The sequence below is a fragment of the Melospiza georgiana genome, chromosome 31 (assembly GCF_028018845.1).
Source record: "Melospiza georgiana isolate bMelGeo1 chromosome 31, bMelGeo1.pri, whole genome shotgun sequence".
NCBI lineage: Eukaryota > Metazoa > Chordata > Aves > Passeriformes > Passerellidae > Melospiza > Melospiza georgiana.
In genome coordinates this window covers 466,201-494,138 of record NC_080460.1, presented here as the reverse complement: position 1 = coordinate 494,138, position 27,938 = coordinate 466,201, and the positions used below count along the sequence as shown (strand labels likewise).

Genomic DNA, 27,938 nt, shown 5'->3' with positions numbered 1-27,938 from the left:
AATAGGATGAAGGGAAAAGGAGAAAGGGATGGAATAAGGAAAGGAAAAAGGGAAGAGGAAAGCAGAAAGGAAAGTTGAAAAGAGAAGGGAAAGGGGAAAGGAATAAGGAAAGGAAAAAGAGAAGGGGAAAAAAGGGAATGGAATAAGGAAAGGAAAAAGAAAAGGGGAAAGGAAAGGTGAAGAGAGAAAGGGGAAAGGAATAAGGAAAGGAAAAAGAAAAGGAACAAGGAAAGGGCTGCTGTGGGCACAATTAGGGGCAGTTTTGGGACAATTTGGGGCTGGTTTTGGGCACAATTTGGGGCGGCTTTGGGGACAATTTGGGGCCCCTTTTGGGCACAATTTGGACTCATTCGGGCACATTTTGGGGCAGTTTTTGGCACAATTTGGGGCCGCTTTTGGGCACAATTTGGGGCCGCTTTTGGGCACAATTTGGGGCTGATTTTGGGCACAATTTGGGGCTGATTTTGGGCACAATTTGGGGCTCTTTTGGGCACAATTTGGGGCTTATTTGATGTCCCTGGCCTTGGGCACTTCCAGGGACCCATTGCCAGCCCCAGCTGCTCTGGGAATTCCATGCCAGGCAGGAATTCCTTCCCAAAATCCCCCCAACTCTGCTCTCTGGCATTCCCTGGCTCCTGTCCCTCAGGCTCTCCTGCCCAGCACACTCCCAGCGTCCAGGGATGTTCTTGCTGGGGAAACAAAGTCCTGCAATGGTTTGGGTGGGAAGGGACCTTAACTCCTTAACCTGTGAATATTATAGGAATTTTCTATCCAACTTTAAAGATTGATTTCCCACACCTGTCTGCCCCGTTTCCCTGGCAGAAATCACGGATAACCCCATCCCCAGGAACAGGGGGAACCCCTCAGGCTGAGCTTTGGAGCAGAGGATTCTCCATGGCACCGCTCCAGGGTTAAAATGTAACCTGGAAATAGAATTGCAGCCCGATCCAGGTCATTAGCAGGGAGCTCCACCTGAGAGTGCAGGAGAAAGGGCTCATTAAGGCACCTCTAATTCCACGGGAAGGAGATTAAAGTTCTTGCTCAGGGAGAGGAAAACCTCGATAAAGGCTGTGGAGCAATGCTGGGAAATGTGTCCCTGCCCGTTTTGTTTCCTTGGGTCTCAGTAAGGGAGGTTCCTGTGCCTGCTTTGCTCTGGGGACTGTGGTTCTCTGTTGAATTTAAATGTAATTTCATGTGGAAAACGAGAAATTTAAATGTAATTTCATGAGGAAAACGTGAAATTTAAATGTAATTTCATGAGGAAAGCGTGAAATTTAAATGTAATTTCATGTGGAAAACGTGAAATTTAAATGTAATTTCATGAGGAAGACATGAAATTTAAACGTAATTTCATGAGGAAAACACGGTGCCAAGCCCTGCCAGCAGCACAGCTCTGGTATCTCCCCAAGGAAAGAAAGGTGTGATGATCCCATGGCTGCTCCCAGAGGCTAAAAAGGGGAGGTTGGAGCAATTGCTGGGTTAAATGTTGTGTTCCTGAAGGGTTTGACACTCTCGGCTTTGCACGGGGATGGGGATGGGGATGGCTGGGACAGCAGCTGGCTGTCACCTCCAGCTCTGCCACATGTTGGGAGAGTAGTAAAGAATTGTGGGATCTCAGTGCCTCAGGACTGATGTGCAGAGTGACCGAGACCACCCTTGGGGGGCTCGGAGGTCCTGGGATGTTGCCAGAAGTGTCTGGTGGCTGGACTTTGATCCTGCACGGGAGACGACACCTGTATGAGGATGGGAGGATCTCACTGGGTGAATGGTGAAGGGATGGGTTAATTAGAGTGTGAAACACAGGGTTTAGGATTTCTGTACAGGGGGGTCTGGAGAAGTAAGATGGAGGAATTGGGGCGTGTCCTGTCCTTCTTCTTCTTCTTCTTGGCCTCCATCTTCTGTGGTGGTGGTGGCACTTTGGGACTGGTTCTTACTAAAAGTGCACTTGTGCCGGATTTCTCCCGGCTGATTTATGGCCTGGAAAGGCCCGGGGATGGCTTTGGACAGCCTGCGCTCCAAAGGACGAGAAGAGGCTTCAGGTTTTTTCTCGATCTTCAGTGCTTATTAGTTGTTTATCTACAAGATTTTCTCTCGGCCCGACAGAGGTCTGCACAGCAGCCAGCCATGAGCACACTGAGAGCCCCCGGGGTGGTCACTTATCTTTATACCCGAAGTTACGTATACAATATTTATCAATTTTCCCCAATACCTTTCACCCTTATTGACCAGTGCACTTTTAGTAATGACCAATCCCAAAGTGCCGCCATCACCACAGAAGATGGAGGCCAAGAAGAAGAAGAAGAAGGACAGGACACGCCCCAATTCCTCCATCTTACTTCTCCAGACCCCCCTGTACAGAAATCCTAAACCCTGTGTTTCACACTCTAATTAACCCATCCCTTCACCATTTATCCCAGTGAGATCCTCCCATCCTCATACAGGTGTTGTCTCCCGTGCAGGATCAAAGTGCAGCCACCAGACACTTCTGGCAACATCCCAGGACCTCCGAGCCCCCCAAGGGTGGTCTCGGTCACTCTGCACATCAGTCCTGAGGTGCTGAGATCCCACACACTTGTCAATAAGGGTAAAAGGTATTGGGGAAAATAGGTAAATATTGTATACGTAGTTTTGGGTATAAAGATAAGTGACCGCCCTGGGGGCTCTCAGTGTGCTCATGGCTGGCTGCTGTGCAGACCTCTGTCGGGCGGAGAGAAAATCTTTTAGATAAAAACTAATAAACACTGAAGACCGAGAAAAAACCTGAAGATCTTTTCGTCCTTTGGAGCGCAGGCTGTCCCAAGGCCATCCCAAGCCTTTCCAGGCCACCTAAACAGCCGAGACAGCGACAAAGAATTGGAAAAGTACAAGGCTGTGGTTCATTTTAAGTCTTGCACTTGCAAGATAGCGTGTCTTTGGGTTTAGCTGTAGTACGATAACAAATAGTGAAAGAGACACGAGAGAAGAGAGATGTAACTCTTAAGGAATGGGGAAGAGTTGATGCTGTGGTGTGGCCAATGGACAATGGTGTAAATTACAGAATATTCATGAGCTAATTACTTGTCTGAGGCTCCCTTCAATAAACGGAGCTTGCTGATCTCATATTGAGTGTCCCAAGTTTTCCCTGCACCCCACAAATGGCTCATTCTGCAACACCCACATCCTGGAGAGGTTTTTTGCCAAGTGCAGGAAACGCTGCCAGGTCCCCAGAATCAATCAGGAGCGAGTGCCATGCGTGACAATGCCATTTATTGTTATTTTCTGCAGCAGCTCCGTGTTCCCACAGGGACTCCAGGTACCCAGGATGTGACCACACCTGGATTTTCTCACCTCATTCCCAAACCCAACACTTCATTTTCCTGCTTCTTCCAGCCTCTGAGAGGGTTTTTCCTCCTTCCCAAGGCTCACACAGCAATAAATTGCCCTGGCAGTGTCACAGGAATGGTTAACCTTGATTTGAGTTCATGCAGCACCTCCTTCCCTGCGAGGTCGAATTCCAAATTTTCCTTTGGGGAGGGATGAAATAAAAGTCAGGGCTGCTCCCTGGGCCACAGAGACTTTGCCTCCTCCTCCTCCTGGGGAGCACCAAATTCACCTGGCTGTGGGTGGCTTGGTGGTGGAACGAGGAAATCATGGAAAATGGGAAGGAAGAGAAGGGTTTTGGGGAGCAGGGACATGAGGGGAGCTCGGAGTGGGAGCTTTTGGGACACTTTGGGGCTGCTTTGGGGACAGTTTGGGGCTGCTTTGGGGACAGTTTGGGGCTGCTTTGGGGACAGTTTGGGACAGCTTTGGGGGACACTTTAGGGCTGCTTTGAGCACAATTTGGGACAGCTTTGGGGACACTTTGGGGCTGCTTTGGGGACACTTTGAGCACAATTTGGGGCTGCTTTGGGGACACTGGGGCTACTTTAGGAACACTCTGGGGCTGCTTTGGGCACAGTTTGGGGCTGATTTGGGGACAGTTTGGGGCTGCTTTGGGGACAGTTTGGGGCTGTTTTGGGGACAGTTTGGGACAGCTTTGGGGGACACTTTAGGACTGCTTTGAGCACAATTTGGGGCTGCTTTTGGGACACTTTGGGGCTGCTTTGGGGACAATTTACGGCTGCTTTGTGGACACTGGGGCTGCTTTGGGCACAGTTTGGGGCCGATTTGGGGCTGTTTTGGGACAATTTAGGGCTGCGATGGGCACAATTTGGGGCTATTTTGGGGACACTTTGGGGCTGTTTTGAGACAATTTGTGACTGCTTTGGGGACACTTTGGGGCTGCTTTGGGGACAGTTTGGGGCTGTTTTGGGCACAATTTGGGGCCACTTTGGGCACAATTTAGGGCTGCTTTGGGGACACTTTGGGGCTGTTTTGGGACAATCTGGGGCTGCTTTGGGGACACTTTGGGACTGCTTTGGGCACAATTTAGGGCTGCTATGGGCACAATTTGGGGCTATTTTGGGGCTGCTTTAGGCACAATTTAGGGCTGCTTTGGGCACAATTTAGGGCTTCTTTGGGGCTGCTTTGGGCACAATTTGGGGCTGCTTTGGACACAATCTAGGGCTTCTTTGGGGCTACTTTGGGCACAAATTTGGGCTGATTTGGGGGCAATTTGGGGCTGCTTTGGTGCCCCTGCACGGAGCACAGCCCCTTTGCCCATGGAATCTCCATCCCCAGGTCTGACTGCACCTTGCCCGGCTCCACCGGGGGTGACTGCAGGGGGACCCTGGCACGAGGGTGCCCGTCCCGGCACAAGGGCTCGGTGCCAGCTTTGAGGGGCTCTGCCGGGGGACGTGCAGAGGTGACACGCCGGCAGTCCCAGCCGTGCCACCATCCAGGCACCGTCCGGCAGCGACTAAAACCCCTCCGACAACAGGAGGGCTCCATCTCCTTTTGCTCGCCCCCAGCTTTCCCCGTGGCAGCACCGCGGGGTTAGCACACCTTTCCCTTTACTCGCCCCCAGCTTTCCCCGTGGCAGCACCGCGGGGTTAGCACACCTTTCCCTTTACTCGCCCCCAGCTTTCCCCATGGCAGCACCGCGGGGTTAGCACACTTTCCCCCTCAGGCAGACCCAAACCGCCGCCCGTGGCTCGCTGTGACACCGCGCCGGCCGCTGCAGGTGACAGTTACACCTCCACGGCCGCGTCCCCCTCACGGCGCCGCCACAACGCACCCGCCCTCAGGGCTACGCCCCGCCCATCCTCCAGTACTACAGCCAATCACAGCTCTTTGCTTCTCGCTTCTCACCTTCTATTGGTTAATATTCCTGCCAATCACTTTCCCGCCCAGCGATGTCACGAATGCGCGCCGCGCTGATTGGCGAGGCGGGGATGGGCGTGGCGAGCACGGCTTTAAAGGCGGTTGGGCGGCGCGCGGTCCCAGTGCCCCCCTCAGCGCCCCCCCAGCCCGGTACCGGTGTCCCAGCCCGGCCCGCGGCCCCGGTGCCGGCGGATGGAGCTGGGCTGTGCCATGGCGGGCAGCGCCGCCGCCCCGCCGGGGCCCCGGGCCCCCCCGCCGCCGCCGGGGCCGGGCTGGCGGACAGCGAGGACTACGAGAGCCTGCCCAGCAGCGTCGCGCTCGGCACGCACATGGTGGCCGGAGCCGTGGCGGGGATCATGGAGCACACGATCATGTACCCCGTGGACTCGGTCAAGGTGCGCGGGGAACGCGGCGAGCGCCGGGGGAGGCGGGCACGGGGGGGGCGGCAGGTCCGGGATGGGCCGGGGGGTCACGGGAGGGGCGGCCGGGGATGCTGAGGGGAGCGGGACAGCGGCGAGGGGGAGCGGAGTGTTCGGGGGGACGGGGAGAGGGGAGGCTGCGAGCGTTATTGGGGTGCAGGGAAAGGGAGTGTGAGAGGTGTGCGAGCGTTATTGGGGTGCAGGGACTTGTGGGGTGTGGAGAGAGGGGAGTGTTAGAGGTGTTGCGAGCGTTATTGGGGTGCAGGAAGAAGGAACGCGAGGGATTTTGGGGATCCAAGAACTTGTGGGGGTGCAGGGAGAGGGAGTGTTAGAGGTGTGCAAGCGTTATTGGGGTGCAGGGAAAGGGGAGTGAGAGAGGCGTGCGAGGGGTTTTGGGGTGCAGGAACTTCCTGGGGTGCAAGAGGGGAGTGTGTAAGTGTCATTGGGGTGCAAGGAGAGGGGAGTGTAAGAGGTGTGCAAGCGGTTATTGGGGTGCAGGGAGAGGTATGTGATGGATTTTGGGGTGCAAGAAGTGCTGGGGGTGTGTCTTTGGGGTGCAAGAAGGGAGAGTGTGAGCGGTTATTGGGGTGCAAGGGGGAATGTGAGAGGTGTGCAGTCGTTATTGGGGGGCAAGAAGTGCTGGGGTGCAGGGAGAGGAAGTGTGAGGGGTTTTGGGGTGCGAGGTTTCTTTGGTGTGCAAGAGGGGAGTGTGCAAGCGTTTATTGGGGTGCAAGAGGGGGAGCGTAGGAGGTGTGCAAGAGGATGTTGGGGTGCAAGATGTGCTGGGGGTGCAAGGAAGCTGTGCAAGAGGTTTTGGGGTGCAAGAAGAGAGGAGGTGTAAAGGGTGTGCAAGGAGCTGTTGGGGTGCAAGGGAAGGGTGTAAGGAGTTGTTGGGGTGAAAGGAGTGCTGGGGGTTCAAGGGGTTGTTGGGGTCTAAGGGACGTGTAAGAGTTTTTGGGTGCAAGGGAGGAAAATCTGCAAGAAATTGGGGTGCAAGGGGGGAGAGCGTGGAGGGGATGTTGGGGTGCAGGAGAGGTGGGGATGTGTAAGGGATCTTGGGGTGCAGGCGGGTGAAGTGTCCGTGGAATGTTGGGGTGCAGATGGGCAAAGTGTCCATGGAATGTTGGGGTACACGTGAAGGAAAGTGTCCATGGAATGTGGGGGGAAGTGTCCATGGAATGTTTGGGCTCACATGTGAGGGAAGTGTCTATGGAATGTTGGGGTGCAGATGGGCAAAGTGTCCATGGAATGTTGGGGTACACGTGAAGGAAAGTGTCCATGGAATGTTGGGGGAAGTGTCCATGGAATGTTTGGGCTCACATGTGAGGGAAGTGTCTATGGAATGTTGGGGTGCCCAAGGTTCCCAGGGCAAGGAAGGCACTGGGCAGTCCCTGAGGTGTCACCCCCAAATCCCCGCTGGCTCTGGGGCTGTCCTGCAGCTCCGGGAGATTTGCACAGCGCTGGGGCAGAGGTGACAGCCCCGGTGCTGCTCCCTGGACTGGGAGATGCCAGCCCGGTGCCACCAGAGCCCTACTGGCATCCCTGGGACTGGGATCAGGGGCTCCCTGGGCAGCTTGTCCCTCCTGGATCTTTGGGATCCCAGCTCAGGAACTGCAATCAGGGGCTCCCTGTGAGCTTTTCCCTTACAGAGCTTTGGGATCCCAGCTCAGGAACTGCGATCAGGAGCTCGCTGTGAGCTTTTCCCTCCTGGATCTTTGGGATCCCAGCTCAGGAACTGGGATCGGGGGTTCCTTGGGCAGCTTTTCCCTCCCAGAGCTTTGGGATCAGGAGCTCCCTGGGAGCTTTTCCCTTACAGAGCTTTGGGATCCCAGCTCAGTATCTGGGATCAGGGGCTCCCTGGGAGCTTTTCCCTTACAGAGCTTTGGGATCAGGGGCTCCCTGGGAGCTTTTCCCTTACAGAGCTTTGGGATCAGGGGCTCCTTGCGCAGCTTTTCCCTCCCGGAGCTTTGGGATCCCAGCTCAGGAGGGAAGAGCCGCTGGGATGAGGCCACACTGGGATGGGTAAATGCCTTTGGTGGGGTAGGGTGTTTGAGGAGGAGGTGTTTGAGGTGGATTTTGGAGCTGCTGATGCTCCAGCTCACTCAGAAAAGGCTTCCCAGTGTCTGCAGAGTGTGGGAATCATCCTGAAGGATAATTCCTGGCTCTGCCCTGCCGCTTTGTTGCTGTGGGGCCTTCAAAAGAAGAGGGAAAGCCGGGAAAAGCCGAAGTGCCTCGATGAATCATGAGATGTTGCAATCCCTTCTCCTTTCGTCCAGGGCTCCCTGAAAGAGTAGAAAGGGCAGAAGAGAGGAAATGCTTTGGCTTGTGCAGCTCCTGCCAGCGTTACGAGCGCTCAAAGGGAACATTCCCGATTTTCTCGCCGTTTTCCCTCAGGGTCTGTCCCTGCAGCACCCGGCTCGCCCTCAGATCGGGGATGTCCCCGTGGCTGCGGGGCTGGTGCCCACCCCGAGGGTGGCACAGGCAGCTCCGGGGGTTGTGCCCGCTCCTGGCCCAGCTGTGGGTGTTGTCCCTCAGAATTGTGCAGCGCTTTCCTCGGCGGGAGAGCCGAGCGGAGCAGAAATGAAAGCGGCGCCGGTTTCCTGGAGGGGGAGGCGCTCTGAGGGAAAAGCTCCGGGAGCGGCGGCGGGGCCGGGCCGGGGCAATCCCAATCCCCAATTCCCGGTCCCCAATCCCAAATCCCCAACTCGGGAGCGGAGAAATCCCTCCGGCTGCTACGGGAAACGCTGCAGGGCCCCTCTGTGTGCTGGGGCACAGCAAAACCCCGCCGGGATCTGCTCCTGCCCGGGCACTCACCCTGCCCCACCTGGCTGCTGTGGGCAAGGGGACAGCTGACCCAAAATGGGAGGTTTGATCCCTAAAGAGGTTTTGTTTTCTTGTGGAGCTGTAATCCAGTAACAACTCAGCTCTTTGACAAGGAGCAAAGCTTTCCCTCCGTGGCACTTCGTGGCGCAGTTCCAGCCTAGGCCAGGTCGGGTTTTCTGCAGGTGCAGGAGGAGCAGCTCCTGCCCTGAGGTTCCTCCTGGCTGCCTCCAGCCAGTCATTTCCTCCCAAAGAGAAACTGAAAATGTCGTAATTTGGGGAAATGTTTGCTGCACACACTTGCACAACCCCTGAGCTTGATGGGGTCACGGAATCCCAGCATGGTTTGTGTGGGAAGGGACCTCAAAATCCCCCTGGGCCCCCCCCAGGCCAGGGACGCCTCCCGCTGTCCCAGGGGGTGCTCCAACCTGCCACAGCCCCTCTGGGAATTCCATCCCTCCTTCCTCCCTCACAGGGAAGAATTCCTTCCCAATACCCAGCTCCAATCTGCACTCTTTTCCTCCCCATTATTTTCCAAATAATAAATAATAATTTATTTTTTTACGCCTTGAGCTGCAGCCTCACCTGCACTGTTCCTCTGCCTCTCCCCCTCAGCTCTGCTTGTTTGGACACCCTGGGCTGGGTTTTTGCTGGTGCTGAGGGTGTTTCTCACACTTCTCAGGCTTGTTTTTGTTTGTGGCTGCTGCAAAACCAGCTGAGCTGGGAGCCCTGATCCATCCCCAAGTGATCTGCAAGGATCAGCGTGTCAAGGACTCCTGAAGGCAGCACAAAAGGAGCTCCTGGAGGGCTCCCCTGGAACCTCCTCCTCCTGCCCTGACCCATTTGGTGACTTTTCTGCTGGAGCTGGTTTCCCAAAGGCTGTGAAAACAAAGGATGGGGATGTAGGAACAGTTTAGTTCCCCTTGGGATGTGAGGAACAGTTTTGCTCCCTTGGGGATTCATTAATTGCTGGGGGCAGAAACTGGAGGTGTGCAGGGCTGGCACCTCCCTTCTGGCAGAGGGTGCCAATGGTTCTAGAGACAAAATAAATCCTTTTCCATGAAGACCTGGCCTGGCTTGGAGTTTCACTGCGGTCACAAAGCTCCTGAAGGCCAGCAGGACATCTGAGGGAGGCAGGGCTGTGGATTCTGTGGGGTTGGTGTGGGAGATTCTGCATCCCCCCATTCCCTCACGTTCCAGCTGAGGGGCAGTTTTGGGATGTTGGGAATTCCTGGATGAGCTGCTGGGCTGACCCTCTGCTCCCCTCCCACGGGTGTGCTGCTCATTTTGGGGGCTGTTCCAGCTGAATTCCCCCAAAAATGGGGTTCAGAGCTTGAACCTGGCTTGTGCTTTGTCCTATTCCACCCGAACTCCCCCAAAAACTGGGGTTCAGCTGGAAAAGCATTTTGTGCTCCCTTTGTGCCCCTCTGTCACAAGAACCTGGGTTAAGCAGGTTGTGCTCAGAGAAAATCAATAAAAAAAAAAACCCAAACAAAAGGTAAAGGAGATCTGAGGGTGTTTGTGGGGTGGCAGACAAGGTCTGGGGGTGTTTGTGGGGTGGCAAATGGGGTCTGAGGGTGTTTGTGGGGTGGCAGATGGGGTCTGGGGGTGTTTGTGGGGTGTCAAACAAGGTCTGGGGGGTGTTTGTAGGGTATCAAATGAGATCTGAGGGTGTTTGTAGGGGGTCAAACCTCTGCCAGCATGTACAAAACAGAGACCTGGAAAAAACAATCCTGGCTAAAAACCAGCAAACAGCACTGGAGGGGTGGCTGGGGCTCTTCCCAACGTGGGGTTCAGAACTTGAGCCTTGTTCTGCTCCAGCTGAACTCCCCCAAAATTGGGTTCAGCTGGAAAAGCATTTTGTGTTCCCTTTGTGCCCCTCTGTCACAAGAACCTGGGTTAAGCAGGTTGTGCTCAGAGAAAAGAAATAAAAAAACCCCAAACAAAAGGCAAATGAGGTCTGAGGGTGTTTGTGGGGTGGCAGACAAGGTCTGGGGGTGTTTGTGGGGTGGCAAATGGGGTCTGGGGGTGTTTGTGGGGTGTCAAACCTCTGCAGAATGTGCAAAACAGAGACCTGGGAAAACAATTCTGGCTAAAACCCAACCAGAAAACAGCACTGGAGGGGTGCTGGGGGCTCTTCCCAAAGTGGGGTTCAGAACTTGAGCCTTGTTCTGCTCCAGCTGAACTGCCCCAAATTGGGGTTCAGAGCTTTGGCTGACTTGTTCTGCTCCAGCTGAACTCCCCCCAAAATTTGGGTTCAGCTGGAAAAGCATTTTGTGTTCCTTTTGTGCCCCTCTGTCACATGAACCTGGGTTAAGCAGGTTGTGCTCAGAGAAAATCAATAAAAAAACCCCCAAACAAAAGGCAAATGGGGTCTGGGGGTGGTTGTGGGGTGGCAAATGGGGTCTGAGGGTGTTTGTAGGGTGTCAAACAAGGTCTGGGGGTGTTTGTAGGGTGTCAGACAAGGTCTGAGGGTGTTTGTAGGGTATCAAATGAGATCTGAGGGTGTTTGTAGGGTGTCAAACCTCTGCCAGCATGTGCAAAACAGAGACCTGGACAAACAATCCTGGCTAAAACCCAACCAGCAAACAGCACTGGGGCTCTTCCCCAGTTCCATCCAGCAGGACCCAGCTGTGCCCGGGAGCAGGAGCTGCCCCAGCCTGACCCTGGCACTCGGGGGTGGTTTTTTGTTTTTTCCTGCCCAGGGTGCCCGTGGCAGGCCCTGCACTGCTGCCTTATGCAACGGGGATTAATTGCAGTAGGTGGAGAGGAATTTCTTGGCTGCTTATCAGGGGTGAGGCTGCAGGAGCTGCTGGGTGGCTGCAGATAGGGGAGAGGGGCTGGGGGCACTGCCCAGACTGAAATCATCTCACTGAAACTCAGCTCCCTCCCTCAGGGCTGGGCCTTGGGCTGGGCAGCGGGGATCCTGGGTTTGGTTATTGCCTGGGCTGTTTGTTCTCCAAAATCTGGGTTTGGTTATTGCCTGGGCTGTTTGTTCTCCAAAATCCTGGGTTTGGTTATTGTTGGGGTGTTTGTTCTCCAAAATCTGGGTTTGGGTTATTGCCTGGGCTGTTTGTTCTCCAAAATCCTGGGTTTGGTTATTGCCTGGGCTGTTTGATTCCCTAAAATCCTGATTTTGGTTATTCCTTGGTCCTCCTAATTCCTGATTTTGGTTATTCCTCTGGCTGTTTGTTCTCTAAAATCCTGATTTTGGTTATTCTTTGGTCCTGCTAAACCCTGTTTTGGTTACTCTTTGATCCTCCTAAATCCTGATTTTGTTTATTTCTCAGGCTGTTTGTTCTCCAAAATCCTGGATGTGGTTATTGCCTGGGCTGTTTGTTCTCTAAAATCCTGATTTGGGTTATTGCCTGGGCTGCTTGTTCCCCAAAATCCTGGATGTGGTTATTGCCTGGGCTGTTTGTTCTCTAAAATCCTGATTTGGGTTATTGCCTGGGCTGCTTGTTCCCCAAAATCCTGGATGTGGTTATTGCCTGGGCTGTTTGTTCTCTAAAATCCTGATTTGGGTTATTGCCTGGGCTGCTTGTTCCCCAAAATCCTGGATGTGGTTATTCCTTGGGCTGTTTGTTCTCTAAAATCCTGATTTTGGTTATTGCTTGGGCTGTTTGTTGTCCTAAATCTGGATTTGGTTGTTTGTCTCACTGTTTGTTCTCCAAATTCCCAATTTTGGTTATTTCTCTGGCTGTATGTTCTTCTAAATCTGGATTTTGGTTATTCCTTGGGCAGTTTGTCCTGTTAAATCCAGATTTTGGTTATTCCTTGGGCACTTTGCCATCCTAAATCCTGATTTTGATTATTCCTTGAGCAGTTTGTTCTCCTAAATCTGGATTTTATTATTCCCTGAGCTGTTTGTTCTCCTAAACCCAGGTTTTGGTTATACCTTGTAGTTTTATTCTATTCAATCCAGGTTTTGGTAATTCCTTGTGCTTTTTGTTCAGCTCAATCCAGATTTTGGTAATTCCTTGGAATATTTTTCTTGATTTTGGTTATTCTTTGCTTATTTGTCCTCTTGATTCCTGCTTTTGGCTACTCCTTGCCTTGCTGAGTCCTGATTTTATCTCCTCCTTGAGCTGTTAGTCATGTTAAATCCTGTTTTTGGTTATTCCTTGGGCAGTTTGTCCTGTTGAACCTGGGTCTTGGTTATTCCTTGGGCATTTAGTGCTGGTTTTATGGACATTTAGTGCTGGTTTTATCTGCTCCTTGGGCTGTTTGTCCTGTTAAATCCAAGTTTCCATTATTCCTTGTGCTTCTAGTTCCATTCAATCCCGATTTTGGTTATTTCTCTGGCTGTATGTTCTCCTAAATCTGGATTTTGGTTATTCCTTGGAATGTTTTTCTTGATTTTGGTTATTCTTTGGGTATTTGTCCTCTTGAATCCTGCTTTTGGCTACTCCTTGCCTTGCTGAATCCTGATTTTATCTGCTCTTTGGGCTGTTTGTCCTGTTCAATCCAAGTTTTGGTTATTCCTTGTGCTTCTAGTTCTGTTCAATCCTGATTTTGGTTATTTCTCTGGCTTGTATGTTCTCCTAAATCTGGATTTTGGTAATTCCTTGGGCAGTTTGTCCTGTTGAATGCAGATTTTGGTTATTCCTTGGAATGTTTTTTCTTGATCTTGGTTATTCTTTGGGTATTTGTCCTTTTGATTCCTGCTTTTGGCTACTCCTTGCCTTGCTGAATCCTGATTTTATCTCCTCCTTTAGCTGTTAGTCATGTTAAATCCTGCTTTTGGTTATTCCCTTGGTCAGCTAGTCCTGGTTTTATCTGCTCCTTGGACTGTTAGTCCTGTTCTACTGAGGGTTTGGTTATTCCTTGGGCTGTTAGTCCTGGTTTTTATCTCCTCCTTGAGCTGTTAGTCATGTTAAATCCTGCTTTTGTTATTCCTTGAGCTGTTTGTCCTGTTTTTGGTTATTGCTTGGGCATTTAGTCCTGGTTTTAAGGGCTGTTAGTCCTGGTTTTATCTGCTCCTTGGGGTGCTTGTCCTGTTAATCCTGCTTTTGGTTATTCCTTGGGCTGTTTGTCCTGGTTTTATTTCCTCCTTGGGCTGCTTGTCCTGTTAAATCCTGTTTTTGGTTATTGCTTGGGCATTTAGTCCTGGTTTTAAGGGCTGTTAGTCCTGGTTTTATCTGCTCCTTGGCTGTTAGTCCTGTTCTACCCAGATTCTGGTTATTCTTTGGGCTGTTAGTCTTGTTGAATCCCTGTTTTGGTTATTTCTTGGTCAGCTAGTCCTGGTTTTATCTGCTCCTTGAGCTGTTAGTCATGTTAAATCCTGCTTTTGGTTATTCCTTGGGCTGTTTGTCCTGGTTTTATCTCCTCCTTGGGCTGCTTGTCCTGTTAAATCCTGCTTTTGGTTATTCCTTGAGCTGTTTGTCCTGTTGAACCTGGGTTTTGGTTATTCCTTGGGCAGTTTGTCCTGGTTTTGTCTCCTCCTTGTGCTGTTTGTCCTGTTCTGTCTATGAGTGGTGGGTGCCTGGTGCAAACTGCAGCCTGGGTGGGCTCCTCTGGGCTCTGGGCTGAGTCCTGAACCCCTTCAGAGCAGCTCAGATCCACACAAATCCAAACAAATCCCATTTATTAACTCTCATTTGAGAGCTGTGCCCACCTTACACCCCTTTGCCACGAGAAGCTGCTCTAAATTGATTTTTTCTGGGCTTTGTGTGGCCCCTGACAGCTTCAGGAGGTTCTGGTCCTTCATGGAGCTGCTGGGGTGAAAGTGGAACAAACTGGATCATCAATAATGGATTATTTGGCTTTTCTCCCCAAAAAACCACACTGGGATTTTCTCCAGGGCATCCTGAAATCCTGAGCAGCCTCCACAGCATGGGAAAGGTGCAATTTCAAGGCTGGAATTTCAGGCCTTCCTTGGCCACCTCCATGGCCTGTCTCAGTTTTGAACCTTTTCCACAGGGAAAACAGGAGGGGTCTGTGGGGATTTCACTGCTCAGGATTTCCAGCATGCCTGTGGAGGTTTGGGGTTTATACTCAGTGATCTGTGGGGATTTTGGGGCTCAGGAGTTGCTGTAGAAGTTTGGGGGTTTTACCCAGTGATCTGTGGGGATTTTGGAGCTCAGGATTTCCAGGGATGGCTGTGGAACTTTGATGTTTTACCCAGGGATCTGTGGGGATTTTGGGGCTCAGGATTTCATGCATGGCTGTGGAGGTTTGGGGTTTTACCCAGGGGTCTGTGGGGATTTTGGGGCTCAGGATTTCCTGGGATCCTGTGGAGTTTTGAGGTTTTTACCCAGGGATCTGTGGGGATTTTGGGGCTCAGGATTTCTTGACATGCCTGTGGAGGTTTGGGGTTTGTACCCAGGGATCTGTGGGCATTTTGGGGCTCAGGATTTCCAGCATTCCTGTGGAGGTTTGGGGTTTGTACCCAGTGATCTGTGGGCATTTTGGGCTCAGGATTTCCAGCATGGCTGTGGACTTTTGAGGTTTTACCCAGGGACATGCGGGGATTTCACTGCTCAGGATTTCCAGGGATGCCTGTGGAGGTTTGGGGTTTATACTCAGTGATCTGTGGGGATTTGAGGCTCAGGATTTCCAGGGATGGCTGTGGATATTCGATGTTTTTACCCAGTGCTGATTGGGGTCCTGGGACCCCTCCCTTGTTGTCATTGTCACCTCCAGGCCTTTGAGCCCTGAAGGAGCTCCAGGGAATTTTCCTGAGGGGGAAAGTTGTGTAATGGAGTGGTCGGCAGCGAGCTTTGGAGCAGCTTTGGGTGCCAAGAGCTCAGCTGGTTTAAAATCTGTGACAGAAAAAACCCCCAAGGGACAGAAATGCAGCTGGAATTCCCTGCCAGGCCCTCAGGGCAGAAAACCATCAGGAGCTGAGGGGAAAACGGGGCCAAGGAACCTCTCAGAGCTTCTGGGGGACGCTGGCCCTGCATTTCTCCTTTCCTGACTATTCCCAAGTGTTCCCAGTTTGCCCTTCTAGGAACTGTCCAAGCTGCTGGGCAGCTGCAGGAGGGACAGGCTGGGGCAGAGTCAGGCTGTTGAAAGCAGGAGAAAATTACAGCCCTGCCTGGATTTCTTCACCTCAGCCCTCGGGATTTCCGTGGGTAAAGCAGAGCAGAGGTCGCACTTCCCTGCAGGAGCAGCCTGGGGGTCACAGCCTGGCTGGAACCTTGTTCTGTTCCAGCTGAACCCCCAAAGATCGGGGTTCAGGGCTTGAGTCTTGTCCTGTTCCAGCTGAACCCCCCCAAAATTGGGGTTCAGAGCTGGAGCCTTGTCCTATTCCAGCTGAACTCCCTTCAAAATTTGGATTCAGGACTTGAGCCTTGTCATGTTCCATCTGAACTCCCCCAAAATTGGGATTCAGAGCTTGAGCTTGGCTTGTGCTTTGTCCCATTTCAGCTGAACCCAAAATTGAGATTCAGGGCTTGAGCCTTGTCCTGTTCCCACTGAACTCCCCCAAAATTGAGATTCAGGGCTTGAGCCTGGCTTGTGCCTTTTCTATTCCATCTGAACTCCTCCAAAATTGGGGTTCAGGGCTTGAGCCTTGTCCTGTTCCAGCTGAACTCCCTCAAAACTGGGGTTCAGAGCTTGAGCCTGGCTTGAGCCTTGTCCTGTTCCAGCTGAACTCCCCCAAAATTGGGGTTCAGAGCTTGAGCCTTGTCCTGTTCCAGCTGAGCTCCACCAAAACTGGGTTCAGAGCTTGAGCCTGGCTTGTGCCTTCTCTATTCCAGCTGAACTCCCCCAAAATTGGGGTTCAGAGCTTGAGCTTGGCTTGTGCTTTGTCCTATTTCAGCTGAACCCCAAAATTGAGATTCAGAGCTTGAGCCTTGTCCTGTTCCCACTGAACCCCCCCAAAATTGGGGTTCAGAGCTTGAGTCTTGTCCTATTTCAGCTGAACTCCCCCAAAATTGGGGTTCAGAGCTTGAGTCTTGTCCTATTTCAGCTGAACCCCCCAAAATTGGGGGTTCAGAGCTTGAGTCTTGTCCTATTTCAGCTGAACCCCAAATTGAGATTCAGGGCTTGAGCCTTGTCCTATTTCAGCTGAACCCCAAAATTGGGATTCAGGCCTTGAGCCTGGCTTGTGCCTTCTCTATTCCAGCTGAACTCGCCCAGAATTGGGTTCAGAGCTGATTGATCCTGTTGGATGGAATGTGGGCTCCATCCAGCAGGGTCAATAAACAATGAGGGTCAATAAGGGACATCCAGGGGCTGAATGAGCCCCCAGTGATGTTGGGGTTCTGGTGGCTCTGGTCTCTGGGGTGGGTAACTGGGGGTACCAGCTGTGGGCTCCTCTGGGTCTGGATTGAAGGTGCCTGGGACTCCAGTTCGTGTTTGGACTCAGATGTTTATTGTTTCTTATCAGTACAACAGCCTCACAACCAGGAGTTCAGCAGCTTTTCATCAGAAGGCACAAAATGCCCAACAATCTCTTGTTCCGAGGTCTTTAAGACTAAACTATCCAATTAAGAGCTGACACCTGGATTATTTTCCCTTTTAACCCAATAACTGATCCCAAAGAGCTGCAATGGGGAATTTCTGCCCAGTTACAAAATGCCCCCAAACCCATGGAGAAGGAGGAAGAAGCAGCATGAATGTCACAGACATGTTTTATGAAAAATATTTTTGCTCAGATCTTTTCTCTTGAGAAGCTGAGAGGCCTCAGAAATGAAATGTAAACAATAATTTTCTGCTGCTGTGGGATGGAACAGGTTCATCTGTGATTGGTCTCATGGGGTTGTTTTTAATTAATGGCCAATCACAGTCAGCTGGCTCAGACTCTCTGGTCATTACAAGATTTCTCTTCTCCTTCTCTCTTCTCTTCTCTTCTCTTCTCTTCTCTTCTCTTCTCTTCTCTTCTCTTCTCTTCTCTTCTCTTCTCTTCTCTTCTCTTCTCTTCTCTTCTCTTCTCTTCTCTTCTCTTCTCTTCTCTTCTCTTCTCTTCTCTTCTCTTCTCTTCTCTTCTCTTCTCTTCTCTTCTCTTCTCTTCCCTCTTCTTTTAGTATAGTTTCAATATATAATTTTCTTTTAATATAATAAAATAATAAATCAGCCTTCTGAAGCATGAAGTCAACATTCTCATCTCTTCCCTCATCTCTTCCCTCGTCCTGGGACCCCTGTGAACACCAAGGAGAAACCCAGGACAGCACCCTGTGCTCCCCATCTTGCTTCCACCCACTACACACCAAAAACCCCAAAACCTCAATTTCTCACCCAGTGACACACCCACACCGCTCTCTATAATTTATTTCACAATTTTGTGCATTCTGGTCTATCTTGAACTCCAGGAAACTTTCTCCATGGATGAGGGACAAAGTCAGAGCTCCCTTGGCAGCTCAGGGCATCCCTGGGGGTCAGGGCACCCCACTCCTGCTTGGAATGCCAAACCTGGAAGTTTGGAATGGAAGTGAAACCTGAAAGAGATCTTGGGTGGGGAGAAGGGATCAGAAGGGTTTGGTGGTTGGAAAAATGGGAAATGGTGACAAAAAGAATGGGTTTACAAGATGGCTCCTGCTTGGCAACGCCGATATCTGGTGACAAAAATAATGGGTTTAGAAGATGGCTCCTGCTTGGCAATGCTGATATCTGACGTGGTTGGTGGTTGGAAAAATGGGAAATGGTGACAAAAATAATGGATTTAAAAGATATTGGCTTCTGCTTGGCAATGCTGATATCTGGTGACAAAAATAATGGGTTTAAAAGATGGCTCCTGCTTGGCAATGCTGATATCTGAAGGGGGTCAGTGGTTGGAAAAATGGGAAATGATGACAAAATGAATGGGTTTAAAATACATTGGCTTCTGCTTGGCAACGCCGATATCTGATGGGGTCAGTGGTTGGAAAAGTGGGAAATGGTGACAAAAATAATGGATTTAAAAGATATTGGCTTCTGCTTGGCAGTGCTGGTATCTGACGGGGTCGGTGGTTGGAAAAATGGGAAATGGTGACAAAAATAATGGGTTTAGAAGATATTGGCTCCTACTTGGCAACGCCGATATCTGACAGGGTTGGTGGTTGGAAAAATGGGAAATTTTAAGAATGGGTTTAAAAGATGGCTCCTGCTTGGCAATGCTGACATCTGATGGGGTCAGTGGTTGGAAAAATGGGAAATGGTGACAAAAATAATGGATTTAAAAGATATTGGCTCCTGCTTGGCAGTGCTGGTATCTGACAGGGTCAGTGGTTGGAAAAATGGTAAATGGTGACAAAAAGAATGGGTTTAGAAGATGGCACCTGCTTGGCAACGCCGATATCTGACAGGGTCAGTGGTTGGAAAAATGGTAAATGGTGACAAAAAGAATGGGTTTAGAAGATGGCACCTGCTTGGCAGTGCTGATATCTGACGGGGTCAGTGGTTGGAAAAATGGGAAATGGTGACAAAAATAAAGGGTGTAAAAGATGGCTCCTGCTTGGCAACGCCGATATCTGGTGACAAAAAGAATGGGTTTACAAGATGGCTCCGGCTTGGCAACGCCGATATCTGGCGGGGTCGGAGGGTTTGGCGGTTGGATAAACGGGAAATGGTGACCAAAATGTTTTCAATAAGCACTGCTGTGTTTGCAGAGGTAACCAGGCCCGTCCCCGCTGTTCTCTGTTGCAGACGCGCATGCAGAGCCTGCAGCCCCACCCCAGGGCGCAGTACCGGGGCGTGTTCCAGGCGCTGCGCAGGATGGTCAGCACCGAGGGCCTGTGGCGGCCCCTGCGCGGCATCGACGTCACCATGCTGGGCGCTGGCCCTGCCCACGCCCTCTACTTCGCCTGCTACGAGAGCACCAAAAAGTCCCTCAGCGACCTTCTGCAGCCAGGAGGGAACAGCCACTTGGCCAATGGTATTGCTGGGCTTCACCCTAAAAAACTTCTATTTGTGGTTATCACCCTATTCTTTCTTCTCCTTCAGCCTAGTGCACCTCCCAGTCTAAATTCTTACTTAATCTCAAATTTTCCAGCACAAATGACCAATTTAGTGGAGGAAACAGCCACTTGGCCAATGGTATTTTTGGGGTTTGCCCAAAAAAAAAAAGCCCTATTTGTGGTTATCAACCTGTTCCTTACCTGCTTCTCGCTCAGCCTCGTGCCCGTCCCAGTCTAAATTCTCATTTAATCTCAAATTTCTCCAGCACAAATAATCGATTTAGAGGAGGAAACAGCAACTTGGCCAATGGTATTGCTGGGGTTTGCCCTAAAAAATCCCTATTTGTGGTTATCAATATTCCTTGCTTATCAACCTGTTCCTTGCTTTTCGCTCAGCCTGGTGCCCCATCCCGTCTAAATTCTTATTTAATCTCAAATTTTTACAGCACAAATAATCGATTTAGAACAGGAAACAGCCACTTGGCCAATGGTATTGCTGGGGTTTGCCCAAAGAAAATTCTATTTGTGGATATCAACCTGTTCCTTGCTTATCAACCTATTATTGCTTATCAACCTATTCCTTGCTTGCTTCTCGCTCAGCCAAGTGCCCGTCCGGGTCTCAATTCTGATTTAATCTCAAATTTTCCAGCACAAATCATCACTTGGCCAATGGTATTTTTGGAGTTTGCCCTAAAAAAAAAAATCTATTTGTTTTTGCCCTAAAAAAAAAAACCATTTGTGGTTATCAACCTATTCCTTACCTGCTTCTCACTCAACCTAGTGCCCTTCCCCATCTAAATTCCTATTAAATCTCAAATTTTCCAGCACAAATAATCGATTTAGAGGAGGAAACAGCCACTTGGCCAATGGTATTTTTGGGGTTTGCCCTAAAAAAATCCTATTTGTGGATATCGATCTATTCCTTGCTTATCAACCTATTCCTTGCTTATCAACCTATACCTCGCTTGCTTTTCACTCAGCCTAGTGCCCCTCCTGATCTAAATTCTTATTTAATCTCAAACTTTTCCAGCACAAATGACCAGTTTAGTGAAGGAAACAGCCACTTGGCCAATGGTATTTTTGGGGTTTGCCCTAAAAAAAAAACCAAAACCCGTTTGTGTTTGTCAACCTATTCCTTGCTTCTCAGTCAGCCTAGTGCACCTCCAAATCTAAATTCTTATTGAATCTCAATTTTTTCCAGCACAAATTATCAATTCTTAGTTAATCTCAAATTTTTCCAGCACAAATAATTGATTTAGAGGAGGAAACAGCCATTGGCCAATGGTGTTTTTGAGGTTTGCCCTAAAAAAAACCCCATTTGTGGTTATCAATATTCCTTGCTTGCTTTTCACTCAGCCTAGTGCACCTCCATATCTAAATTCTTCTTTATTCTCAAATTTTTTCAGCACAAATAATTAATTCTTATTTAATCTCAAATTTTCCAGCACAAGTAATCAAAATACCATTGGCCCCTTGGTCAATGGTATTTTTGGGGTTTGCCCTAAAAAAAACCCATTTGTGGTTATCAACCTATTCCTTGCTTTTCACTCAGCCTAGTGCACCTCTAAATCTAAATTCTTATTTAATCTCAAATTTTTTCAGCACAAATAATCAATTCTTAGTTAATGTCAAATTTTCCAGCACAAATAATCGATTTAGAGGGGGAAACAGCCACTTGGCCAATGTTGTTTTTGGGATTTGCCCTAAAAAAACCCATTTGTGGTTATCAACCTATTCCTTGCTTCTCACTCAGCCTAGTGCACCTCCAAATCTAAATTCTTATTGAATCTCAGATTTTTCCAGCACAAATCATCAATTCTTATTTAATCCCAAATTTTTCCAGCACAAATCATCAATTCTTATTGAATCCCAAATTTTTCCAGCACAAATCATCAATTTAATGGGCAAAAGCTGTTCAGGTGCAGCTGTGCTGTTCCTATATTGCCATGGAATCCTTAAAGTTGGGAAAGATCTTGGATCAGGTCCCACCTTTGAAGGTATCACCCGAGGGTGTGATCTTGTGTTGAAGGCATCACCTCAACCTCTGGAGGTTGGAATTCCCTGGGAGCACTGAGTGCCCTCCATCCTCTGTGTGCTTTTGTTTTTAGCAGGAATATTTCACTTTTAAAGCCAGCAGGGAGCCTGGAATTGAGGAGTCAGGGCTTTACCAGAGGGTTTGTAAAATCTCTGGAGAATTCCCCTGGTTTCATCTGCCATGGGGTGACTGAGCTCAGGGAAGGGATAAAATCCCTTCTCCTCAAACACATTCCTGCGTTTGCCTTTCAAGTAGCTACAGGCCTGAGGTGCCGGCAGGAAAATCAGAGCTGTGGATTCACCAAATGACCAAAATGATTTGGGCCAGAGGGAATTGGAGCTGGAGCCAGCATCAAAGGGAAGGAGTGGCTGCAGAGCCTCATGCAGAGCGGGGCAGGGATGGGTCAGGGCTGGCTGGGCTTGGCACAGCCCGGGCACTGGAGCCAGGCTGAGTAAAGGATGAAAATCCCTAATGAGGGCCGTGCTGAGGGCAGGGTGAGCATTGCTCACGGCTGGCGCCGGCGCCGCGGGTGTCTGGGAGGGTGGAACCTGGGGAGTGGTGTGGGAAGAGCAGAGGTGGGGCTGGGAGTGGGGCTGGGGTTGCTGCCCTGGGAATCTGGGCTGGGGCCCTGAGGGGTGGGACCTGGGGGCTCCTTCAGCATGGGATCCACCAGGGATGGAGCTCCCCAATGGATGGGATCCCGTGGATGGGATCCCCATGGATGGGATTTCCATGGATGGATTCCCCATGGATAGGAACCCCCCACCCCCATGGATGGAATTCCCCCATGGATGGATTCCTGTGGATGGGATTTCCATGGATGGGATTTCCATGGATGGCATCCCCATGGATGGATTCCCCATGGATAGGAACCCCCCATCCCATGGATGGAATTCCCCCATGGGTGGATTCCCATAGATGGGATCTCCATGGGTGGGATTTCCATGGATGGATTCCCCATGGATAGGACCCCCCCCCCCCCCCATCCCCCCATGGATGGAATTCCCCCATGGATGGATTCCCATAGATGGGATCTCCATGGATGAAGCCCCGCCAAATGGATTCCCCATGGATGGGATCCTCCATGGATCGGATCCACCAGGGATGAAGCTCCCCCGGGTGGGATTCCCATGGGTGGGATTGCCATGGATGGATCCCCCATGGATGGGATTCCACCATGTATGGATCCCCCATGGGTGGTATTCCCCCCATGGATGGGGCCCCCCTGCATGAGATCTCCATGGATGGATTCTCCCATGGATGAGATCCAGATGGATAGGAACCTCTCCATGGATGGGATCCACCATGGTTGAAGCTCCCCTTGGATGGAGTTCCCCAATGGATGGATTCCCCATGGATGGAGGGCCCCCAAGAATGGAATTCCCCCATGGATGGGATCCACCATGGATGGGATCCCCATGGATAGGAACCCCACCCCCCATGGATGGAATTCCCCCATGGATGGATTCCCATAGATGGGATCTCCATGGATGAAGCTCCGCCAAATGGATTCCCCATGGATGGAATCCTCCATGGATCAGATCCACCAGAGATGAAGCTCCCCTGGGTGGGATTGCCATGGATGGATCCCCCTGCATGGATTCCCATGGATGGATCCCCTGGATGGATCCCCCATGGATGGGAACCCTGCATGGATGGATCCCCCATGGATGGTATTCCACCATGTATGGAGCCCCTATGGATGGTATTCCCCCCATGGATGGTGCCCTCCCTGGGTGGGATCTCCATGGATGGGTTCCCATGGAAGAGGTCCCCATGGATGAAGCCCCCCCAAATGGGTTCTCCATGGGTGGGATCCTCCATGGATGGATTCCCCATGGATGGATCCACCAGGAATGGAGCTCCACAATGGATGGAGTTCCCCAATGGATGGATTCCCCATGGATAGGAGCTCCCCCATGGATGGGATCCACCTTGGATGGCGTCCCCATGGATGGGGTCCCCATGGATGGATTGTCCCATGGATGGGGTCCCCATGGATGGATTGTCCCATGGATGGATTCCCCATGGATAGGAGACCCCTCATGGATGGAGCTCCACAATGGATGGATTCTCCCATGGATGGGATCCCCATGGATAGGAACCTCTTCATGTATGGAGCTCCCCAATGGATGGGGTCCCCACAGATAGGAACCCCTCCGTGGATGGGATCCACCTTGGATGGGGTCCCCATGGATGGATTGTCCCATGGATGGGATCCCTATGGATGGAGCTCCCCCATGGCTGGATTCCCCCCTAGATGGAGCCCCCCTGGATGGGATCTCCATGGGTGAATTCCCATATTTGGGATCCCCGTGGGTGAGATCCCCCTGGATGGATTCCTGCATAGATCCCCCTGGATGGGATCCCCCTGGATGGGATCCTCTGGGTGGATTCCCATGGATGGGATCCCCTGGATGGATTCCTGCATAGATCCCCATGGATGGAATCCCCCTTGATGGGATCCCCATGGGTGGATCCCCATGGATGGGATCCCCTGGATGGACCCCCCTGGGTGGCAGGGATCCCTTTTGAGGCAGGATTTGTTTTCTCAGGGCTGCTCTTCCTTGCAGGCATCGCTGGGAGTGCGGCCACGCTGCTCCACGACGCCGTGATGAACCCAGCTGAAGGTAACCCTGGCAGTGCTGCTCCCTCAGGACACCCAGCCCCCAGTGCCCTGAATCCAGGCCCAAATTCCCCCTGGATCTTCTCCCTCTGTCCTTGGCACGAGCAGGAGGAAATCCAGGGCTGCTGGGAGATCTCCAAACTCACCGACCCAGGCCCTCAGTGCCCTGAATCCAGGCTCAAATTCCCCCTGGATCTTCTGCCTCTGTCCTTGGCAAGAGCAGGAGGAAATCCAAGGCTGCCCCAGCTGGGAGAGCTCCAACCCCACCAGTTCCACCCTGGCAGTGCTGCCTCCTCAGGATGCCCTCAGTGCCCTGAATCCAGGCACAAATCCCTCCTGGATCTTCTCCCTCTGTCCCTTGGCACGAGCAGGAGGAAATCCAGGGCTGCTGGGAGATCTCCAAACTCACCAAACCCACCAACCCAGGCCCCCAGTGCCCTGAATCCAGGCCCAAATTCCCCCTGGATCTTCTCCCTCTGCCCCTTGGCACAAGCAGGAGGAAATCCAGGGCTGCCCCAGCTGGGAGAGCTCCAAACCCCCCAGTTCCACCCTGGCAGTGCTGCTCCCTCAGGACACCCTCAGTGCCCTGAATCCAGGCCCAAATCCCTCCTGGATCTTCTCCCTCTGCCCCTTGGCACAAGCAGGAGGAAATCCAGGGCTGCTGGGAGACCTCCAAACTCACCAAACCCACCAACCCAGGGACCTCATTCCTTTGCCCTGGGGAGGAGAGGAGAGCAGCCAGGAGGGATTTATTTTATTATCCCTGGATCCGTGAGGTGCAGGGGGACTTTGAGGGGAGGTGTCCCCTTTATTGGTGCCACCTTTACTGTCACCACTCTGCTGCTCCTTGGGGCAGGGGCTCTGCTGTTCCTGAAGCTTTGGACCAACCAGGCTGAGCTCAGGGGGTTGGGTGAGCACACAGAGATTGCTGGGGAGTGGAGTGGCAGGAGAAGGCTTCAGGAAAAGGAGGATTGGCAGGGAAATGAGGATTGGCAGGAAATGCAGCTGAAATGACAATGCTGCCACCTGCCAGCTCCTCGGTGTCACTGGCTATGCTCCTGAGTGGGCCCAGAGTTGGGAATCTCTGAAGGAGAATTCTCCAGTGTATCAAATGCTGTTAATCACACCCTGATTAAATCATTACATTAATTAGCCTCATTAGTCAGTGGGAGGCACTGCAGCCAGTGGGGCTGGAGGGGTGGGTGACACTGGGGATGTCAGGTGGGACCTCACCTTCTGCCCTCGTGCTTGTGCATCCTGGCTGAGGGGTGAGTAATTAACCCTGAGGGGTTCATTAGAACTGGTGGGTCATTAATTAACCCTGAGGAGTTCATTAGAACTAAAGGGTCATTAATTAAACCTGAGGAGAAGGGTCCATTAGAACTAAAGGGTCATTAATTAAACCTGAGGGGAGGGGTTCATTAGTACTAAAGGGTCATTAATTAAACCTGAGGGGAGGGGTTCATTAGTACTAAAGGGTCATTAATTAAACCTGAGGTGAGGGGATCATTAGGAAGTGAGCTCTGAGCTGTCCCCTCGCTGTGCTGAGCCCTGGGGGCACTGGGCAGCTCGGGGGTGGGTTTGGGTGGGGATGGAGAGCTCAGGGCTGTGCCTGGGGTTACCCTGGGGGCTGTGCCAGGCTGGCCTGACCTCACAGCTGAGCCGTGTCACTGTCCCCATGTCTGTCTGTCCCCAGCTCTGGGGGCACTGGGCAGCTTGGGGATTTGGTTTGGGTGGGTCTGTGCCAGGCAGTCCTGGCCCCACAGTTGAGCAGTGCCCCTGACTGCATTCCTGTCCCAGACTCTGGGGGCACCGGGCAGCTCAGGGGGTTTGTTTTGGGTGGGGGTACTGGGCAGCTTGGGAGGATCGTTTTGGGTGGGGAAGGGGATCTTGGGGAGGCCAGTTTGATTGGGGAGATCAGTTTTGGTGGGGAAGGGTCATTCTGGGGGCTGTGCCAGGCAGGCCTGGCCCCATCTGAGCAGTGTCCCTGTCCTGAGCTCTGGGGGCACTGGGCAGCTCGGGGGTTTGGTTTGGGTGCGGAAGGGGAGCTCGAGGAGGTCAGGTTGATCAGGAAGATCAGTTTGGGTGGGGAAAGGGAGCTCCGGGCTGTGCCATGCAGGCCAGCCCCCCAGCTGAGCAGTGTCCTGTCCTCACATCTGTCCCGAGCTCTGGGGGCACTGGGCAGCTTGGGGGGATCAATTTGGGTGGGGAATGGGAGCTTGGAGCTGTGCCAGGCAGGACTGGCTGCAGCTGAGCACTGCCCCTGTCCTTAACTCTGGGGGCACTGGGCAGCTCGGGGGCTTTGGTTTGGGTGGGGAAAAGGAGATTGGGGATGGGTCTGGGGTCACTCTGGGGGCTGTGCCAGCCAGGCCTGGCCCCATCTGAGCAGTGTCCCTGTCCCAGTTCTGGGGGCATTGGGCAGCTCGGGGGGTTTGGTTTGGGGGGGGAAGGGGAGCTTGGGGCTGTGCCAGCCAGGCCTGACCCCGCAGCTGAGTAGTGCCCCATTTCTGTTCTGAGTTCTGGGAGCACTGGTCAGCTCAGAGGGGTCAGTTTGGGTGGGGAAGGGTCACTCTGGGGACTGTGCCAGGCAGGCCTGGCCCCAGCTGGGCCGTGTCCCTGTCCCAGTTCTGGGGGCATTGGGCAGCTCAGGGCTGTCAGTTTGGGTGGGGAAGGGGAGCTCAGGGCTGTGCCAGCCCCCAGCTGAGCAGTGTCCCTGTCCTGAGGTCTGGGCAGCTCAGGGCTGTCAGTTTGGGTGGGGAAGGGTCACTGGGGGCTGTGCCAGCCAGGCCTGGCCCCAGCTGAGCAGTGTCCCTGTCCCCCCATGTCCCCTGGCAGTGGTGAAGCAGAGGCTGCAGATGTTCAACTCGCCGTACACGTCGGTGCTGGGCTGCGTGCGGACGGTGCACAGGACCGAGGGCTTGGGCGCCTTCTACCGCAGCTACACCACGCAGCTGACCATGAACGTGCCCTTCCAGGCCCTCCACTTCATCACCTACGAGCTGGTGCAGGAGCACCTGAACCCGCACCGCCAGTACCACCCCCAGTCCCACATCGTGGCCGGCGCCGTGGCCGGGGCCGTGGCCGCCGCCGCCACCACGCCGCTGGACGTGTGCAAGACGCTGCTGAACACGCAGGAGAACACGGCCCTGAGCTCCCTCAAGATCAGGGGGCACCTGTCGGGCATGGCCAACGCCTTCAGCACCGTGTACCAGCTCGGGGGGCTGCCCGGCTTCTTCAAGGGCGTCCAGGCCAGGGTCATTTACCAGATGCCCTCCACGGCCATCGCCTGGTCCGTGTACGAGTTCTTCAAGTACTTCCTGACCAAGCGCGCGCTGGAGAAAAAAACATAAAAATCCTCCTGGGAAAGGGAGTGCGAGCTTCTGTGGGCTCCTCACGGGCAGCCCTGCTGGAATTGTGCTGGATTCACATCAACACATCTATCTCCCTGTGGTGCTCGGCCACTGAGTGCCCCAGGGGTGCTGGGGATTCCTGGTCACTGAGTGTGTGTCCCGCTGTCACTGGGTGTCCCCAGGGATTCTTGGTCATTGAGTGTGTCCCCAGGGATCCCTGATCACTGAGTGTGTGTCCCCCTGTCACTGGGTGTCCCCAGGGATCCCCTGGTCACTGAGTGTGTCCCCCTGTCACTGGGTGTCCCCAGGGATCCCCTGGTCATTGAGCGTGTCCCCCTGTCACTGGGTGTCCCCAGAGATCCCTGGTCACTGAGTGCCCCAGGGGTTCTGGGGATTCCTGGTCATTGAGTGTGTCCCCAGGGATTCCTGGTCACTGATTGTGTGTCCCCCTGTCACTGGGTGTCCCCAGCGATTCTTGGTCATTGAGTGTGTCCCCATGACACTGGGTGTCCCCAGGGATTCCTGGTCACTGATTGTCCCTGGGGATCCCTGGTCACTGAGTGCCCCCAGGAGTTCTGGGGATTCCTGGTGATTGAGTGTGTCCCCCTGTCACTGGGTGTCCCTGGA

The 27,938-nt window shown here is 52.4% G+C and overlaps 1 protein-coding gene across 1 annotated transcript; it reads left to right on the top strand.

The window, feature by feature from the left end:
• Positions 1-5,433: 5,433 nt before the first annotated feature.
• SLC25A37 (solute carrier family 25 member 37) lies at positions 5,434-27,451 on the top strand. Its single transcript, XM_058042497.1, is given in 5 exon segments — positions 5,434-5,512; positions 5,515-5,636; positions 19,050-19,278; positions 23,909-23,965; positions 26,797-27,451. Coding segments are annotated over 5 exon segments (1,002 nt in total). The 3' UTR covers positions 27,312-27,451.
• The last annotated feature ends 487 nt before the right edge of the window (positions 27,452-27,938 follow it).